The sequence below is a fragment of the Cupressus sempervirens genome, chromosome 5, assembly GCF_028749045.1.
Source record: "Cupressus sempervirens isolate cs-2001-9-10 chromosome 5, ASM2874904v1, whole genome shotgun sequence".
Classification (NCBI taxonomy): domain Eukaryota; kingdom Viridiplantae; phylum Streptophyta; class Pinopsida; order Cupressales; family Cupressaceae; genus Cupressus; species Cupressus sempervirens.
In genome coordinates, this window is record NC_143122.1 from 332,531,785 (window position 1) to 332,552,254 (window position 20,470).

General features: G+C 36.2%; 1 protein-coding gene across 1 annotated transcript in view; it reads left to right on the top strand.

Annotated features, from left to right (window-relative positions):
• The first annotated feature begins 229 nt into the window (after nt 1–229).
• Nucleotides 230–20,470, top strand: part of LOC149556044 (uncharacterized) — a 49,710-nt gene continuing 29,469 nt past the window's right edge. The window contains exons 1-4 of the mRNA XM_089830171.1: nt 230–773; nt 5,090–5,211; nt 5,904–6,046; nt 6,244–6,500. Coding sequence (XP_089686297.1) covers nt 383–773; nt 5,090–5,211; nt 5,904–6,046; nt 6,244–6,500 — 913 coding nt within the window. The 5' untranslated portion in view covers nt 230–382. The remainder of the gene's footprint in view (nt 774–5,089; nt 5,212–5,903; nt 6,047–6,243; nt 6,501–20,470) is intronic.

Sequence of the window (20,470 nt, forward strand, 5' to 3'; positions counted from 1 at the left end):
AAAACAAAAAAAAACAAAAAAAACATTCAATGTAAAATCATTATAACTCACCACTGTTCAATAAAAGTTCATTCATCTGATTGGTCGAGTAAAAAAATAAATTGACACCTAACAGATGCTATAGTTTCCTACGGGAGGCAGGAACTAAAAATAGATCTCAATCTCTACTCGTACCTCCCCACTCTAGAAGTGGTGCTTTTTCAATATTTACGTGTGATAAATTCTGAGAAGACCAAAAGAAAAATTAAAAACAGGAAAGCAAGAGAGTGGAGAGGAAAGTACAAAAAGAACTTGGCTCACAAACTAGCCCATACGTCAAATCTTAACGGGGGGTCTTCAACTTTAACCAGAGAAAAAACACAATCATTCTTCTCCTTCTCTAATGGAAAATCAGCACTATGCAGAGGAGCTCATTAGAGAATTCCTGGTGTTTAGAGGCTTCACAAATACGCTGAGAGCTTTTGAGGCAGAGCTGTCCACAGACATAGGAAAGAGTTTCCAAGTGGATAAAATCCTTGATCTTATTTTTTCTGTTTATGTGCCCAAATTTGAGGCAGACAAGCTCGTGAGTCTCTTGAATTTTCTCAAGCAATGCTTCTTTTCACCAACAGATGCACGGTTTAATGAAACTCTGTCCAAACTCGAACTCGCGACCATGAGGTACTATGTAGTGTACGCCTTGCAGAAGGGTAGGCACGATAAAGTGGTGGAATGTTTTGGGCGACACGGAAATGATTTTTTACAGACTGCAGATGATTGGTGTCCCTGGTTTGGTGCGTCTTCATTTTCTCCTTTATTTGATTTTTTTGAGTGGCAAGTTCCCTTTCCTCCCAGTCCGCGCCCATTTTTAATATAATCTTTCTTGACGAATCACCCCTTTTAACAATGGCGGAGGTATTGAAGATGATTTGGATTGGATCCATTTCACTATTAGATAGCTGTCTTTTTTTTGGCTTTTTGAAATGAACATTTGATGCAACAACCTTTCCAGACTTTTTAACGGCTTAGTAGCACACTAATAGCTAGAATTGGTAACAAATAGTGGTAATTTTTTTAAAACGTAATAGTTACACGCAGCTATGCATATTTTGTTGTTTTAAGATACACGATGATGAATCACTTCCATTTTCAGCTCTGAGGGAATCTCTCATCTGGGATCTTAATTTTAACCCTTATTTACCCATGAAATTAATGACGCAGACATACCGCTTATATGTCACGAGAGATCGATCCTTTTCAAACAGCTTAGTTGCCAAGACTGATTGCATATCTTCTATGACGCTTGCATCTGGCCCCATTCATTGAGGTACGCAGCATTCATTGGATGCATTCTGTTACTTAAGATGTCTCTGTCTTATTCAAACCTTGCTCTTCAGTATGAAATAAGTTATCTTATTTCTACTGCAGCCGAGAATTCATTTGGCCCGAGTGCCATGATCAAGGGGCATCTATTCCATCAAATTCACTTCAAATTAATCCTCACCCTGAAATATATTACACCTAGGTTTGGATACAGCATGCAACTTATGGTCGAGTGATTTGAACCTTGGTCTCCACTAGGGAATAAGTCAGTCATCTTTACCCAAAATTCAAACATACCTTCGACTTAGATATCCAGACCAAGTGATGCCCATTCTCACTGATTTACTCTTGTGTATGGCATAGTTCATTGAAGTAGCTCACACCTACAGTTGGACTTGGGATGTTAATATGTATTTCAACAGTGCGAACCTGAGTCATTTCTGCGAAGCCCCATTGATTTGCTGCTTGAGCTCATTGTAATTGGTGCAAGTTAGTTTTGAGTTGATGGTGATCCCCACTGACATGATTTAATGTTAAAATGATCATGAGTTGATACTAATTGATGGGAGTTAATAATGAGATGAAGATGAGAGGATCCAAAGAACTTATCAATTGTACTGACAAGTCTACATTGTTAAACTACATGATGTTGAAGACATTCTTGATGGACAAGAAAACCTAAGATACTGCACCTTCAAAGGCTGTCCTAATTAAGTTTCCATACCTTGGTTCTAAACAAGAAGTGTGACACATTATATCTAGGCAAACCATTATTTAGCAAATATTGGTAGACATGATGGATGAGAACCATTCACACTTTACTAGGGTGAAATTAATAATACATTTGTAACGATCCTGGTACCAACCTTCTTGTTGCTTGCTTAGATATCTCTTCCAACATTATATAGCACAACAAAATATAGCACAATGGCTGCAAAGTAGAGTTTCAGTCTTTCAGTTCAGTTTAGATAATGTTTCCACATACCTTAGATGCCAAGTAGATGGAAATGCCAATCAGATTAAAAGAAACCAATAACCACAATTTTTGTGTCAAATCATATCAGCACAAAAAAAGGTTTCTGTTATTATTTGTTTTCGATATGTCTTGTATGCATGTTTCTTAGGTCGGTGAAGCCAAAAGATTTTGGTATCCACTTTTACAGTCATCACCGCATATGAGCAGATTTATCTTTTGTATCTTTCTCATGTGAAAGAGTGACTCACTTTGAAATCTTAATATAGAGTGCGCCGTGTATTAAAAAGGAAATATATAATTTATTAAAACTCTGATCGAGTCTCAGCATTTAGTATTGGAGATTGTGACAAGAGCAGAGTCTTTTTAATTGTTTTGAAGAGATCAATAAAGGATCTATTTTGGTGGGCTGGGTTGTTTCCCTCACCGAGTAGGGTTTTTCCCAGGATAATTGCATTACGTTCTTTGAATACTTTGCATTTAAATTATTTTATAATATTTCTGGCTCAAAATTTAATAACCTAGACCACATTCTCACTACCCACCATCTTTATGGACTCAGTGAGAATTCTGGAAATAAACTGTGCATCTTTTACTTCCCCTTGTCAGTCAACTACCCTAAAAATCATTGTTCCTTTGGGGAAGACTGCAATAGCATTAGACAATGGATGGTGTTTGTTATCTTTCCATCCATTGGAAACAACAGAAACACTTGATTCAATCCAAGAATCTCTAATTGGTTGAAGGGAGGTGTCTATAGCATCTCTCTTTTTGTAACATGCTGGTACATACTTTTTCAAACCAATGGCTTGTGAAACCAGCTGGTGCATTATTGATTGCCCGCATTATTTTCCACCAATATGGTGATCTCACCAACTTGAAAGGAAGACAATTGGCATAGAGGCAATTTGCAATTTCGTGTTTAGCAATTTCTTTTTCCTACATTTTAAATGCATTGCACAATGGAACTCTTTTGTGGTAGGTAATTTATACTTAATATTCACCTTCTACTTCCGGTATAGGCAAGAATGGATGTTTGGAGGCTGCAACAAAATTAATGGGTGACTGATTTTTTTGGGCTCCACTAGCATAAGTAGTTTGTTTTGATCTTAGAATCAATCTATCAGCCACTTCTTATCTTTTGCAAATCTTGCTATTTGTGCAGGAGTCAACCCTTCGTTATCTGAGGCTTGAATCATTCTGATCCCTTTACCAATAGGGACATAAAGTAAGGTTCACTTGAGAATATGTGCTGATTTTTGGTTTCGTATTTCAATAACTACACGTACAAATATATGCCCCACCTCCTGGAACCTGTGAAATTCTTGTGGCATGTCTCTATAAAGGAAATGCTATATCAATTTTGATTTTATCGTTTCTTTCCCCACCCATTGAACTTTCACTACTGCCCACTCTTGCACTCTGATCTCTTATTATTATAAGAAATCAAATAAATTTAAATTAGAAAAAAACTACGAAACAGAAGCATACAAGTGCAAAAAAAGATACAAAAACGTTAGAATAAAGAGCTAAACTTTTTTTTTTTTTAAATTTTAAATATTGGAAAAAAATCCTGAAAAATCTCATCCCAAACTTGGAAAAAATTCATCAAAATCCGAAAAATAACTCATTAGAAGACTCAAGAACAGGATCAAATGGTTACCTTAGATGCTTAGATTTACTTTGTGGAAGCTTTTTGACACCCTCAAATAATCCTCTTTGAAAATAAGTACCTGCCCTTCAAAATGCCAAAAGGGAGACCAAATGAGAAAAGAGCAAAATGATATGTTTTAACAATGAATGACCTCGTTTGGGCTGTATTAGGTTTTTGTGGGGAAAATATAATATACACTTATTTTAAGCAAATGACTCAAGTGAAATTCACTTTTTAAAAGTTTTTAAATAAAAAATGGTCGCTAGGTGTTTGGATGCATCTGGATTCGCTCGGGTGCAGATGGATGCTCAAAGGGAGTGCAATTTCACCCCGTGGGTGCATTTAGATGTGCAATGGATGCTCATAGGGAGCGCGATTTCTCCTTGTGATTGCGCTCTCTGTGAGCATCCACATGCACCTGCACCAGAATCTGCATCCAGACAAATTAGCATCTGGAGGCAGGGGTGGGGTGCATGTACCTGGTAACATAGTTGTTAATGATAAATTATAATTTCTTTTGATAACTTTTATTATTAGTTTTTTCAAATATTATATATATTTTGTGCTGCCCCTCCACCAATCATCCCCAAATTTTCTGTCCCTGAAACCCATCACCGCATCTCTGTCCCCCCATACTGAACATCCACAGTACAGCGATTAATGCTTTAAAACTAAACATGGTTTATAAACCTCTTGAGTATTTATATCTGTTTAGAATATTGTTTCCATGATTAATTGAGTTTCAAATGAATCCTCGAAGTTTTATTTTATTGTGTTGACATACGATTCTATGTAGTAGATTAGGATTGCAAATATCTTTGTAATTGTGGCTAATATTATTATATAGCAGTCAGCTCATAAAAAAACAGCATATATGATTCTACTTTACCTATGTTGTGCATTTTATCATTCATTGTTTTTAGGGTGTTTGAGCTGTGTATTTCAGTGTAGTCCATGTAAGTTGGTTCTAATTTTGACATCATGATTTACCTTATTGGACTGATTACCTAATCTGTGCGAATGGGATGCATTAGTGTGGTACTGATTACATTCTTACGATACCAGATGTTTTTCTTGTTTTAATTTTCTTGTTGGCTCTTGTTAGAGATCATTAAGCCTGATCATCTGTTTATTAACTATACGTTTGAACTTTATTGCAGCTATTCCCTATATGAAAAATCCCAGTATGGACCCTCGGTTCAGAGTTTATTTTTCAAAAGAGTGGCTGGATGCCTTATTAATTTCATTTCGGAATTTTCTCAGTGAGGTCTTCAACGGTATTCATATCCTTTCAAAAACAATTCCATATGGTTTTGAGTTCTTTTTTTCTCCTGTAATTGGTAAATATGAGGCAAAATCATGTGTGCCTTCAATACAGCGTCAGCCTAGCCTGGTCCACATTCTTAATAATCACACCACAGACTTGTCATGTCAGTTGAAATGACGAGTTGATGTGGGATCTAAGCATTGGTCACTCTCTTCTGAAAGTTCCTTAGTCAGATTACAGTACCCAAAGTGCATTCCTTGCACTCCTCTGTTTTGTTTTCTTCTAATGAGGTTGCATACCATTTTAAAGCAGGATGCCAGAATGGGTGCAAGGAGTGCACTTTATTGTGGGTCTAAAGCTCGTGCTTTTCTTTGTTATAACATATTATTAGTTGGCCCAGCACGAGATAATTATTTCTGTGCCTCAAGCATCTTTGATTAACAATCTTATACTTCTAGAGATTTTACCAAATTCACGACAGTAAAAGACCTGTATGTTTCTCTGGAATGCAATCAGACATTTTGTGTACAGATCTGAAAGCCACTGAATGGAAAACATATGGATTAGCTGTGTAACAAACTGTAAACTAAAGATGTGCTGGAGTCTGAGTGTAGGTTATTTTATTCAAGTCCTTTACATGAGAACAAAGTGAGTAATCTGAAATATTACATTTCAAACAGCAAATGTTTGTAACCTTGACTAGCCCACGGCTCCCTGCTCTTTTAAGAGTGAGTTCTGAGCACATCAATGTCAGGCATCTGAAGAAAGAGGTAGAGCGTCTAAGTTCTGAATGTTCTCAACTACAAATATCTTTACAGCATAAAGAGACAGAGCTTTCTCAACTGAACAGGTACACATGTTGAATAAAGCTTTTACATATTGTTCAAAATTCTCTCTGATCTTTGTGACGTCCATCATAAATTCTAGCATTTGAGTCTTTCTATTATGGAGACTGCTAGATGTGGACATTTTCCCATTTAGCGTTGCTCTGTCAGCAACCATTGCTAATAGGTTTGATGAAATGGGAGTACTAAATGTGTCTACCAGAAAACGAGTTCCTGAAGGCACAAATGCTCAAGAAGCCTCATTTTTGAAGGATTTCGAGTTAGGTGCTGCTCTTTCAACTAACAGTACAGAGGAGAAGATAAGTGGAAAAGAGTCTTATGGTCTTGTTGTGTCAGCGTCAAGTTCACATGTTTCTGGACAAGGCAAAGATGTGGAGGCTTTTAATAATCTTAGGGTAGACAATTCAAAGACATCAGAAGTATCACCAGGAGATCTAGCTTCTGAATTCCCAGGATCAGGTACACTATTTTCTATCTTTATCTTAAAACATCATCCCAACCATTAAGACTATTGCATCATGTGGAGTTTGTAACAATTCAACAACACTTGGAATAATTGAGACTAATATGTTGATATTTGTAAAGTGGCTTATGCATTTCCATATTATTTTAACTCTCTTTGAAATCTTTTCTTGTTATGTTGCACGAAAATATTTATACAGTGTTATATACTGATAAGATTTCCAGATTTATATTTCATGGAAATATTTATACAGTATTGTATACATCGTGACAGTGGTATACAAAACATAAGTCACAGTTCTAACCTTCTGTTTTCCAATGTTATGTGTCAAGTGGAGCATAATTTTGAAACAATATATCATGGCAAGTCAAATTGGAAAATAAAGAAATGGGAGCTGTTAGCCAAGTCCAACTTATTTTTTTTCCTGACCACGAAGTTGGTTCAAATAACCATTTAAGACAAAGGAAACATGACAGATCAACATATTATCACATGATGCTGTGAGAATGTCCGCAACATTACATTGAGACTATTTGTTCACCTGAAGCTATAGCAGGTTATTTTGTTTTTTGAACCCAGGCAAAAGAACTTTCAATCATGAGAAATTAGTAACTAATCATATGAGATTATGGTATAAGTACAGCCAATTTACTGGCTTTATGTACCAAAACTAAAATTAAACGCTTAAAAGCATAGTTTGCAGACTCAGACTTGGTGACTACTTGGCAAGTTCAAAATTTTCAACTTGGCAAAAACTCAACAAAAACTTGACAATTTAGAGAGAACAAAAAATTAAAATTTCTTGAAGAATCATTTTTCCTTTTGTAAAATTCAGCTACAAATTGTATTAAATTAAAAATTGACATCTTGAGAGAGAAAATGCATGGTTGTTAGTGTAGTTTTTTATTTTTCCTATTTTGCTAGGTTTTTCCTACACTTTTAATAATCTCGCTTAGGTTAATAAAGCATGTCTTATTAGGTGAATGGTTGTGAGGTGTCATCTTCCTACATGTGAGCATCCATTAGCTATCTTGGGAAGATACTTTGCTATCTTTAGTCTAATAGATGGTTGCTCCTCATTGGTTGGTGTTGCCACCTCCTCCCTCTTCCTAGCCTATATAAGCATGCTACCTGGCTTGTATTTGCATCTCTTGTTTTGCATCCTCTTAATGCTATTTTGCTTCCAGCATTTGCATTACTCTCTTGGAGACTAACTCTATGATGCTATTTTGATTTTGTATCATTTGCATTCATAGTTTAGATATTTACTCTTTGCACTAGTTTTCTGGGTTATTAATTTTTTCAGATTCTAACATGGTATCAGAGCTTTTCTATGTGCAAGAGTAGATTTTAGTTTCCTTATTTGAGAGATTTGGGGGGGGCAAATAAACTTTATTGTAGTTTTTTGAAAAACGAAGTATGCTCTTCTCTTGCATCTTTGGATGATCTTGAGAATTAGAAAAGTTTTGACAAAAACAGTTTTTCTCTGGGGTTTCAATCTCAAATTTGACAACCAACTTGCATATTTGGAGTTTTCAATCAGTTTTGCAGGTTCCAGCATGCCATTGATGGACTTAAGAAGCTGATCCAGCATTTGCATGCCATATTTTGGTTGCTGGGGTCGTTTTCTGATTTTTGGAGCCGTTTTTTACTGTTAAAGACGTCTGATTTACACTACAGCAACATCTTCTGTTCATCAGCAAGAAAAACGCTTTCTGGGTTTTGTTCGCAGCCCCGAAAAACCATCTGGGTATCTTTTAGATTTTGCATGCAAGCTGTATATTTTTCAAGATCGAGCATGCAAAGTTACAGCCATACCCCTCTCCGTTGGCAGCCGCAGATTTGAATGCAGTTTTCAAATGTCTCGTTCTTGCTCATACGGACTTCGATTTTGATGATTCTTGTTATGAACTTGGCTATTTTTTTGTGCTCTATCCACTAGTGGAGTTATTTTTTGATTTTCATGCATGTATTCTTCAGAAATTGCAAATTCTCAGCCGTGACTGTGCACAGTTCTCATTTTGGAAACTTCGGAGGATCATAACTTTCTCATACGACCTCGTATCGAGGCGATTCTTTTTTTGAAAGTGCATGATTTTTCGAGTAGATCACAGTGGTGCTATTTGTTTCCTTGATTATTGTGCCCAAGTTTCACTTTTAGCATATGCTCTTCATGAGAGTTTGTAATGCATTGAAATCAAGACCACTAAGTATCTCTTTCTAGTGGTAGTTGTAAATGCACTAAAATAAAGTGCCAAATCATATTTCTTTGGGGGGGGTTTTTTGATTGAGTAAAAAGGGGGGGGGCATTGTCGTGGCTGGGTTCTCTTCTTTTTATCATTTCTTTGCATTTCTTCATCATGGATCAAACAAATATGCCCATCCTAACTCCATACAATTACTTTGAGTGGAAATCACGCATGACAATTCACTTAAGGAAAGCTGGATTAAATAGGATAACTATGGGACTTGAAACTGAACCTGCTAAAGATGAAGATAAGCCTAAGTGGTTTAACAAATGTGATGAGGCATTTGGAACATTGTGTTTGTCTGTTTCTCCTGACTTGCTATTTCACATTGAGTCTTTGGATACACCAAATGAAGTATGGACAAAGCTCTGATACCATGTTAGAATCTGAAAAGATTAATAACTCAGAAAACTAGTGCAAAGAGTAAATATCTAAACTATGAATGCAAATGATACAAAATCAAAATAGCATCATAGAGTTAGTCTCCAAGAGAGTAATGCAAATGCTGGAAGCAAAATAGCATTAAGAGGATGCAAAACAAGAGATGCAAATACAAGCCAGGTAGCATGCTTATCTGCTTGCCTAAACCTGTGTGAGTGATCTGGTGTAGATACGTGAGTTGCACAATGATTCTACAATTGCAGTTGGGAGAGCAGATCATCAGTCAAGACTCTATATGTTTTCTCACCTTGTTCCTGATCCTCCTTTGACTATTTTTCTCACTCACTCTAATGATGTGAGCAGATTATGGCATGAGCAGTTTGGCCATCTTAACTTCCACTACTTGCATTAGCTTAACCAGCAGAGCATGGTCACAGGGTTGCCTTCTACTTTGACATTGGAGTCACTTGGAATACATGATAGATCTTCTGATGGGTCAGATTCACTTGAGCAGTCTTCTACCTCCACTTTTGATGCAGAGAGTGATTTAGAGGACTCACCTCCTTCCTCTCCTAGTCATCATTCACAGGTTGATGATTCTTCTCTAGATTCTCCATCTTCTGGTCCACTTTGGGCTAGACAGACCTTGCAGTTTGCAGGTGATTGGGTTGGGGATCCATCAGACACCAAGAAGACTCGTTCACAATTCCAGGATGCTCTACATATCTTCATTGCTACTGCCTCAAAGCCACAGTCCTTTCATGAGGCTTCTGGTATTTTTGAGTGGGATAGAGCTATGTAGGAAGAGTATAGTTCCTTGATGAGGAACCACACTTGGGATCTTGTCCATTTTTCTAAGGGAAGAAAAATTGTTCGATGTAAGTGGATCTACCGGACAAAATTTGCAAGCTTTGCTGGAGGTGCAGGATGCTACATCTTTTGGGGGGGCCTCTTCCTCTCACTTGGAGTCCTAATTTTCTTTGGGGAGTCTCTTTTCTCTCTCTTTTGGGGGAATTTTATGTACATGGGTACCTCATCAGGCTTGACTTGCCGGGACCCATTTCTACATCCACCTAAGCTTCGCTTATGGGGGGGTGTTAGTGTAGTTTTTTATTTTTCCTATTTTGCTAGGTTTTTCCTACACTTTTAATAATCTCGCTTAGGTTAATAAAGCATGTCTTATTAGGTGAATGGTTGTGAGGTGTCATCTTCCTACATGTGAGCATCCATTAGCTATCTTGGGAAGATACTTTGCTATCTTTAGTCTAATAGATGGTTGCTCCTCATTGGTTGGTGTTGCCACCTCCTCCCTCTTCCTAGCCTATATAAGCATGCTACCTGGCTTGTATTTGCATCTCTTGTTTTGCATTCTCTTAATGCTATTTTGCTTCCAGCATTTGCATTACTCTCTTGGAGACTAACTCTATGATGCTATTTTGATTTTGTATCATTTGCATTCATAGTTTAGATATTTACTCTCTGCACTAGTTTTCTGGGTTATTAATCTTTTCAGATTCTAACAATGGTTTTATAGCAAAAATAACACGTGAAAAACACTTTTAAACCAGTATTTTACCCACATAGACATTTTTACCCATGTTTTTTTGTGTCTATAAAAAGTTAAAACACAAGAGTTAAACTTGTAAGTACTCACCCAGCAAAAAAAATAGAGCACTCGGCAACTAGGGGAGTACTTGGAGAGTTTCCATATTATGCTTTAAAGTATACAGAGGCAGTTACTATGGAGAGTTTCCATATTATGCTTTTGAGATTAATAACCACCCCATCGACCTCAACCGTGATGATGGTCGGATCCTTTACCCCTCTTGGCAGCCAATGTTGGCCTCAAGGGACAAAGACCAATGTAATGAGGGGTAATCTCTTTCTCCCCCTTTCCTTTTTACTTGGTCGCTCACTCTCCATCGGTTGGGTTTCCTATGCTCTCTCCTTTCTTCTCCATCTTTGCTTTGGGCGGTTCGTACTTCCCTTCCGCTTGGTGTTGGTGTTAATTGTTTCCTTTATGGCTCTTCCTTTTCTTTGGTTCACGCTGCTTGTGTTTTGATACATCTCGATTGGGATGGTGTTGTTTTTCCCGGTATCGAGGTTTGTATTGGTGGTTAGGCATTCCTTTAGCTTCTAGGTTGTGCGCATCTTGCATACCACCTTTCTCATGTATTGGCTAACTTCATATTTTTCTATGTTTAGTTTATTTCTCTTTTATGTGGATGGCTCGTGCTTGTGTGGTCTTGTTGTGTTTGTGCTTTGTTTGTTTGTTTGTTTGATTTCTAATTTCTTGTATCGTTGATCTTCCTCCCACTTTGTTTCTTTGCTATTGTCTTGTTTTTTCTTGCTTTTGTTTTCCTTATATATATGTATATATATGCACATACATATCCTTACATACAACTATTTATATAAGGATGTGCTTGTGCTTATATATATACACATAATATATTTATATATTTATTGTATATACGTATGTGCGTGTATATTTTTTTTCATGTTATATGTGATATATATAGGGATATGCACATACTGACACACATGCATTTATTGTGTGTGTTTATTATATCTTTTACCTATACATATACTGTATATTAAGATAATATCTAATATACACACAATATATGCAAGTGTATAAAAATATTATATATAAGCATATAATAAACATTATATATTATATGTTTATATATAATATTATAATAATATATAATATATTTTTACCATACATATATTACATATGTTTTTCTGTTTTCTTTTAGGATTTTTAATGTTTTATTTCCTCTTATCTTGTGATTATAGTTTTTCTTATTTATGTGTGTTCCATTGTATTGCTTAGGTTTAGCTGATTTTTGTTGTTGTGCATTTTGTTACCACAAAATGTAGGTAACAGTACAAAACTTCTTCAAGCTAGTTTCGCATCTCTCTAAGTTTGAATTTGATATTCAATTGTTTAATGTTGATCGATCAGTCAACTTTAATTCATATATCAAGTTGTTTTATTGAAGGCTTTCGTCAAATCTTTTTCGTTTTGCTTTCTGTTGAGCCTTTGCTTGATTTTTGAAGCCTTCATCGTCCTTTTCGTTGCTTTTGAGTTTGCATTTGTTGGTTTTTAGTCTTTTGGTTTTGCTCATGTCATGGCTTTCGGTTGCCCCTTCGTTTTGGTCTAACCTAGAGCTTAATCGGAGTTGTCAGTCAAGAGATATGACCATTTTAGTACCTCAAAAGTGGACCTTTTTGGTGTAACAACACGAATTAAAAATTTAATGTTATATTTTCAATTTGACATTCACTTTTTGAAAAATGTAACTTAAATTCACTTTATGTTATGTTTTTAAGTTATTTTATCATTTAAATTTTCACTTAAAGTAACTATAGTGCACTTTATGTTATAATTTTAAGTTGAGTTACTTTTTGATTTTTCACTTAAAGTCATTAAATAAACTATATAGTTTCAGTTTAATTCTTGATTTTAAAATCAAATGCTCATTTAAATGTTACTTTTTAAATGATATTTATGTGTTGTATTTTTAAATATGATATATAAATATTGTTTATGTCCCATTAAGTAACATTTTTATGAAATTAAGTTGATTAAATGACTTCAAGTTATCAAAAGTGGACCTTTTATATGCAATTACATGTAAAATCCATCAAAAGTGGACATTTTACATGTCACTACATATAAAGTTCAACTTGAAAATATAAAGTGGACTTTTTTGATGTCATTACATCAAAAGGTAAGTTTTTGTGTCTTTGCATCCAAAATGTGAGATATAACTTAAAACATGCATTGCCCTCCAAAAGGTGTATTTTGATTACTTGCATATTTTAAAACATGTCAATCACCCCAAAAGGTCTGATTTGCCTTGTTGCAAGTTTTTAAAATGTGCTTATCACCCCAAAATGTATGATTTTAACCAAAGGCATGTTTTAAAATGTGTATTGCCCTCCAAAAGGTCCAATTTTGAAAGAATGCATGCATTTGCTCTCCAAGAACCCGATTTTGCTCATTATGAGAGATTTTCTTGGTGGATTTGCATGAAAACTTCTCCATTGACGGCATTTTTGCTTGACAATGAGTTTTCTTGCATCAAGAATGGATTTATCATGCTGAAAATCGTTTTTGGAAGCTCTATCATAGGGCACGTGTTTGGAGATAACTCCAAATAAATCCATTTTTGATCAATGTTTTTGCACAAGGATGAATCAATTTGGTGTTTTATGGTGATTGCATTGCATTATGATACACAGTTTAACCTTTAAACTCCAAATCGATATGATCATGCTCCTTGACAAAACACGTTTTTCACCAAAAAAGTCCTATGAGCATGCATATGCAAAACATTGGATCTTGGAGTATTATTAGGGCATGTTTTTGCATCTTTTAACAAATACTCCTTGATTGCTGCCTTCTCCCATTTGAATTCGCAAGAGTTTGAAAAATTCAAACATTTTTTAAGACATTTTCAACATTGGAGCATCTTTTTTCTTCATTTTTGGCACTTAATTTTCATGTAAGTGGAAATATTCTTTTGTGCTTATCTTGCTGATTTTATGCACATTATAGCTTGATGATTGCCACTTGTTGAAATCAATGCCATGGAAAGTGCATTTTTCCTTTAAAAATGAAGAAATTGTTCATTTTCTTGTTTTTGGTTTTTCCCTAATTTTCAAATTCAAATTTGTGTGTTGAATTGCATTGCATCTTGACATGTTTGAGTCACTCTCCAAAGGTATGTTTTTCTTTTGAGTTTTTGTGCTTTGTGCTTGGTTGCCGATTTTCTCCACTTTGAAGAAATCACAAGTTCTTTCCCAAGAATTTGTTGTTGTTTCACTTCATGTGAAAACATCATCGCGCTTTACTTCATGCGAAAGCATCATCACGTTTCACTTCCATCTTCCATGTCACAACACTTCACATCTCATCTGACAAATGCGATTACATGTTTTCCATCTCATTCACCATCCACACATGCATGTAATCCCATTTTCCGCTTCCATTTTCACTCATCTCACTTTTCGCATCCATTCGCACGACACGATCACACGAAATGCCTTGTGTAATAGCATCCAAAATGTTCGATTTTGATTAAAAGTCACTTGTTGAAAAGTCAAAAGATGTCATTTTCATCTTCCATGTACTTTGATTTCCCCTTTTCACCAAAGATGACTATAGAGCTCATTATCCCTCTTTCATTTTCCATTTCCATCTCTCCATATGCATTTACGCCTTCGTGAGCAAATACATGTTTCTGTGTCTTTCCATGCTTTGCACCTTATCCTCCATTCACACTTGCATGTAAAGTGCATCCTCCATCTGCGTTTGCATTTCATCTCACGTTTCATCTCCCATTGCATGTTGCATTTACATGTACTCATTTTTCATGCAATAATGCCTTGAAAACCCTAAGTCACATTTGAAAATCAGCAATCTTCATTTGCACGCATTCCCATGCATTTCACCTTCACACATTTTCATTTCATTTCATTCCATTTTCCATTTTTCATCTTCATAACACGTCATTTCGCATTCCGTTCATTTCATCTACATTCATTGCATGTGCATGCTGATTTATTTTTTGAGATCATTTCATCGGATCTATAAAGTCTCCAATCCATTTTCGAACCCTTGTTGCTAATTGCAAATCAACTTGTATGGCGATTCGTTCTGACGATGTGTTTATGTTTTGGGATTTTTGTGTTGCAGTTTAAACGCAAGAGATGCACTCATCATCGAAATCCAAAGGAAAGATGAAATATCAATACGATAAATAGTTGGCTCATGCAACTCGATCATTAGTTGCATCTGTTCTTGACAATGTAATGGACATGATGATCGGTCATGTGGACATGGTTGATTTTCTATGAAGAGTTCAAAGTCCTGTTGGTCATGAGATGAAGTGCAACAAAAGAAATAACATTCACTTGGTGTTTGCATTTCCTATGGCAGCCATGGAACCTAATTTTGTTCTTGGATGTGCACGGCATTTTACTCCAAAAACAAAGACTATCAAAGACGCTGATGACAAGGTTATCATTAGCCTTGATCCAGAGGTTATTGAGCAAATATTTAAAGTGCCAAGTAAAGCAGAATGTGTAGATTTAACCAAGGAATCATCTTTGGCATGCTGGAATGGGCAAAAGGGTGATTATCAGAAGTTTGTCAACCTACATTGGTTAGACGATAAAAAGGAACAACTTCTCCAGATGGCCAAAGACCGTTCATCGGTCTAGCTTCAAACAAGAATATAAGGATCTCATCATCCTTCTCAGCAGAATTTGCGGTCTTAAAGATTCTATTGATTTCAAGCCATGGATGTATATGTTCACCTTTCAAATCATGGAAAACAAAGAACACATCTTTTGGGGAGAGCTCATTAGCACTGCACTTTGTCAACAGATAGGCAATGTGGGAACTTCAACGTCCTTCTACATGAACTCTTACCTTGTTTACATCGCTGATGCCATGGTATCTTTCTCTGGTCACTCAACCAAGGGAGATCGTCTTTAGGTTCCTGTTTGGAATTACTATGACCAAATCACTTTGGCACATAGTAAATTTCATTACAGAAGAGTTCAAGATGCCTTCTTTGGGCATTTCTGGTGCTTGTTCGATAGACAGTTATCTGTCAAAAGAGGATTTGATGCAGCATGGGAAAAAGTGAATCAATACGGCTGTATTTTTATTCAATTTCCAACTTTTACATACTTAAGAGTTAGGTATTTCAAAGGCGAGCCATATACCTTACCTAGTTATGCTACAGATCGAATCATCGTGATGGAGCTAGCTAGACAACTCATGGACGTGCAGAGTGATCGGCATGTTATGCATAGGCCTGGTGTCGGTATTACCTCAGCTAAACTGTTGGCAATTGGCAATAATTCAATCAATTCTGTGCCTAAAGCAAAGAACATGGAAGTAGAGTTGCAGTTGATCACCTTGAAGAAGTTCAAAGCCAGATTTGACTTTGATTACTCAGAGATGAATTCTCAAATGAAAAAAGCTTTCACACATGTTCATCGAATCCAGGATATTTGGATTGACATGAGAACAGAGCTTGACATCATGAAGATGGACTACTGTAGATTAACCCTGCAACAAATAATCGATCTCAACATGTTGGAGATCCCTTCAGATTTTCAAGTTGAAGATGACGGCAACATTCTTGATTCAGAATTTCATCAAGCCGACTTTGATAAGAAGTGCCCTTTTCCTATTGAGTGGCAATAGAAGGAAGGTACATCTATCATGGATAGATTTCAATCCATCTTGGTAAACACTAACAAATGGCTGAAAAATAAAGGCCTTTAAAGACTTAATCCTAAAATGGGATTGGATTGTGGAAGCTTTGGCCCTCTTGGCAGGAAGTCATAGCTAGAGATTATAGGGAAAGATGGTGCCTCAACTTCTGATGCTAAGGGTTCCCTCAAATTCAAATTGAAGGGTGGAAAAGGTTCTAGGTCTTCTCAGATCTCTGAACCAATTCAAGAGCCAAAGGAAGAATAAGAAGAGAAACTGGAGACAGAATCAGATAAGGAAGATACAGATGAAGAAGGGTAAGTCATGATCATATCTCCCCCAAATCCTACACAAACTCGTGCACCATCTATACATGAAGCACCTTTTCTGGATGAGGTGGATAACGATGTGGATTCATTCGGCACGGTTTTCACTGCTATTCCAGTTTCGAAAGTTATTACAATTGCCCTTCCTATTTCTTCTACTGCTCCTCTCATTCTTGCAAATGAACCATATGAGCATTTGGCAAATGTGTTTGAGGGTTTTCCAACTCTCACAAGTGATCAAGTTTCCCAACATTATACATCTTTGATGGGTTTTGAGCTTTTCATGACAGAATCTTCTCAACATGTTCTTATGCCTTCAGCTGTGCAGACTGAATCTTGCTCTGTTACAACGGATATACAATCTAGATCAATGCCAATGGTCTCCACTATACCTGCTTCTACGGATGAAGGTTTCAGTTTGCCTGCATGGTTGAGCAGAATCACAATAAAGAGAAGGAAAGTGGTCATACCACCAAATAATCTCCCTGTTAAGAAGACCAAATCCAAATCTTTGAAAGATAAGATTGTTTTAAGGATTTTGGTTGATTCAAATAAGACAAAGTTTGTTGAAGTTGCTGAGCCCATGGTGCACAAACCTGTGGAAGAATTTACTCATTTTGATTACAAGTTCACTAAGGTTGAAATCAGGAAGCAATCACATCTAAATTGTTTACAAGATGCTCAAGATGCATTGGCAAATGTGTCAAAGAACAATCATGAGCTATGGGAGAAGAAAAACCAATTGAAATTGGAGGTATCTTGCTTGAACAAGGTTTTTTGGCAACAATCTTCTCAAAGTGTTGTTGCTATGTCTCAAACATCCAAGGAGATAAAGTTGATTGAAGCCGCTAAGTCTTGGATAGGAGAGATCATCTCTAAAGGAGTCCGGGGCCATCACAGAGACATTTGCAGTTCTTAGGCAAGTCAAAGAAATGAATGGAATGGAATGAAACTTGATTTCTTCTTTGACTCTACAAGCGGATAATTTGAAGGAAATCCTCAATGATTGGGATGAAATGGAAAGATTTGACCTAGAGGCCTTGGTCTCATGTGACGTTCTTCCGTCATGTGAATTGTTCTTCAGATTTCAAGCACTTATTGGTTACAAAGAAGAAATGTTGAGGAAGCTAATCACAAAGTTGCAGGCAACACTTGAAGATTGTCAAGCAGTTGAAACAGGTGTTACTTGTGATTTGGAATAGATGGGATGCTATGTTATTGATGAATCTGGTAATCTCATTGCGGTGGAAAAGGTAAGCTCAAAATATACAATTAGGGTCAATGCTGATGTAGATTCTGAAAACTTTGGTTCGCATGCAATGAACAAGTTTGTTTTGTATAAATCCTTGACAAAACACTTGTTAGATTCTATAGCAACAAATTCCAAAGTTGTGAAATCAGCATATGCAAATGCAGTGAGGATCGAAGCCATATTGAAGACCATGACAATTGCTGATCTTCCCACAGTGTGTGATATCATCGTCAAATTCAAGGCACTGAGAAACAATCTTTAAGATTGTTGTTTTGGTTTTGATTTCATGTTTGTAGGTTTAAGAGGATGCATTACATGAAAAAGTGTAATTACATGTAATGCGAGTTACATGTACTTGAAAACATGTAATGCGAGTTGCATGTAACCCTATATATTCTCTTTTAGTTAAACTAGGTCAAAGTTGGTTGAGTTGCTCCCACTTTTTGGAGTGCCTCCTCATTGTAAAATCATCATTATCTTTATGCAAGAGAGCGCTGGAGAAATTGTGCTAGCAAAACTTTGTTTGTGTAGCACTATTTTGAGAGAAAGTGAATACAAAGGAGCATTTGAGACTTAACTTTGATTAAGTGAGATTGTTACTTGCGTGAGTTATAAGCTTTGTCTATAATTAATGTAAGTTATCTTTGATTCATGTTATCTTCTGTTTTGGGTAACTGTATCTTGTGAATTGAATATAAAAGAGTTAAAAAGAAATTGGAGCCAGAGCTTTGACTAGGAGCAATTGTGGAAGTGTATAGCTAGAAGCTTTGTCTGTAGCTTATACTTCTTTCTTAATTCGCAAAATAGATAAGTTATTATTACTTTTAGGAGTCTTTGTACCCTAATTGTAATCCTTTTCCATATAGAAGTATGATCGGACTTAGAACCAAACTGGTACATTTTCAGCTAGCCTTTGAGTTAGTGAAGGTTTATCAGTATCTTTGTTTCCAGCTCTTGATAGAAGTCTAGTTAGAGATTCACCCTGCTGCCCATTACTCGCTCCACGAGTAAGTGGATTCTTTCTTGAAAAATAAGAAGAAAGGATAGTAACACCCATTTTATACAATCTCTCGACTTCTTGCTTACCTTGAGTTGATCCAAGGAACGGTGAGAAGGGGGAGCCTTCCCTTTAAGGTAGGAGAAACTCTTTCTCACATGTTGTGTTTCGTTATCCTATTTTGCGATTGGATTTTTATCTAGAACTATCGGTTGCAAAATATCCACCCATCAGTTTGTTACCCTCTTCTCATTTCAAACATTTTATTTATTTCTTGTGTTCTTATTTTTATTATCTATGTTTTTTCTCCTTCTCTGTTTCTTCATTGGGTTGTGATCCTTGTAGTTCCTTGTTTAGCCATCTACTCTACTTTATTTTTTACTTTTATCCTTGTGTGTGTGCAATCTCTTTCCTTGGTCCCTTTATCTTTTGGGTCAGTCCCCATTGTAGTTCCTTGTTTAGCCATCTACTCTACTTTATTTTTTATTTTTATCCTTGTGTGTGTGCAATCTCTTTCCTTGGTCCCTTTATCTTTTGGGTCAGTCCCCATTTGCAACTCACTTTGTTTTGCATCTCTTTCTCTTTTTCATCTTGATGATGGATTACGTAGTGTGATTCAAAATTTGATGGTAAAATCTTAACAGAATCGAATCCAGAAACCCATCACTATAATACAATGGATTGTGGAAATTTGATCTCTTTAAAGGAATACCATTATTCCATTTACATTGCAAGCTCTGTCACACTCCTTTTCTTTACATTTACAATTGTATTAAGGGTTCTCAACTTCATGCAAAGATAACTGATTATGTTCCATTAAAAGGCGATTGTTTAAGTGTGTTTGGCATGGGTGTTGACTGCCTTCTTTCACTCTCACAGTTTGTAATCAACAATATTATTTGAGAAAGTCAAAATGAGTTTACAGATACTTGACTCTATATTTATAATATTCAGCTGCTGATTGTTTGGGGAAATTAATGGACTATTGCTAAGCATGGCGGTCAGAATCTGTAAGTTGGTTTTCAGCTATCAAATTATTCGACTTTATCTAGCACTGAGAAGACCATGCCAAACTATCAAGGGTTCTGTCAGATCATTTAAGAGAACTTCCAAACCTGGCAAACACCATAAACCGTGTGATTCAAGCTAATTTCAATGATTATGACTTTTTCTTTTGTCTGGTCAAAATCTTCCAGAGAAGGAACCATCAATCTTTAATTTAAGCTAATTTAAGCTAACTGATCCAACAGATATTATCTTCACCCCATTGGCAAACACATTTTTGAAGTAACTGCAGCAAGTTAGGAGAAGAGATTTCTGGCCATAAAAGTAATCTCTTTTCATATGGTGATTTAGTTACCACTATACAACAATGATTTAGTGTCGCTCCCTTCACTTTTAGTCTCTCACAGGTTTCTGCTTCATTGCACCACCTTCTTATACTCTGGTTATGGTTTATCAGCAGGAGTGTCTGATGCCCTGCCTACCCTCCATTAAGAAATTTAAAACATTCAACAC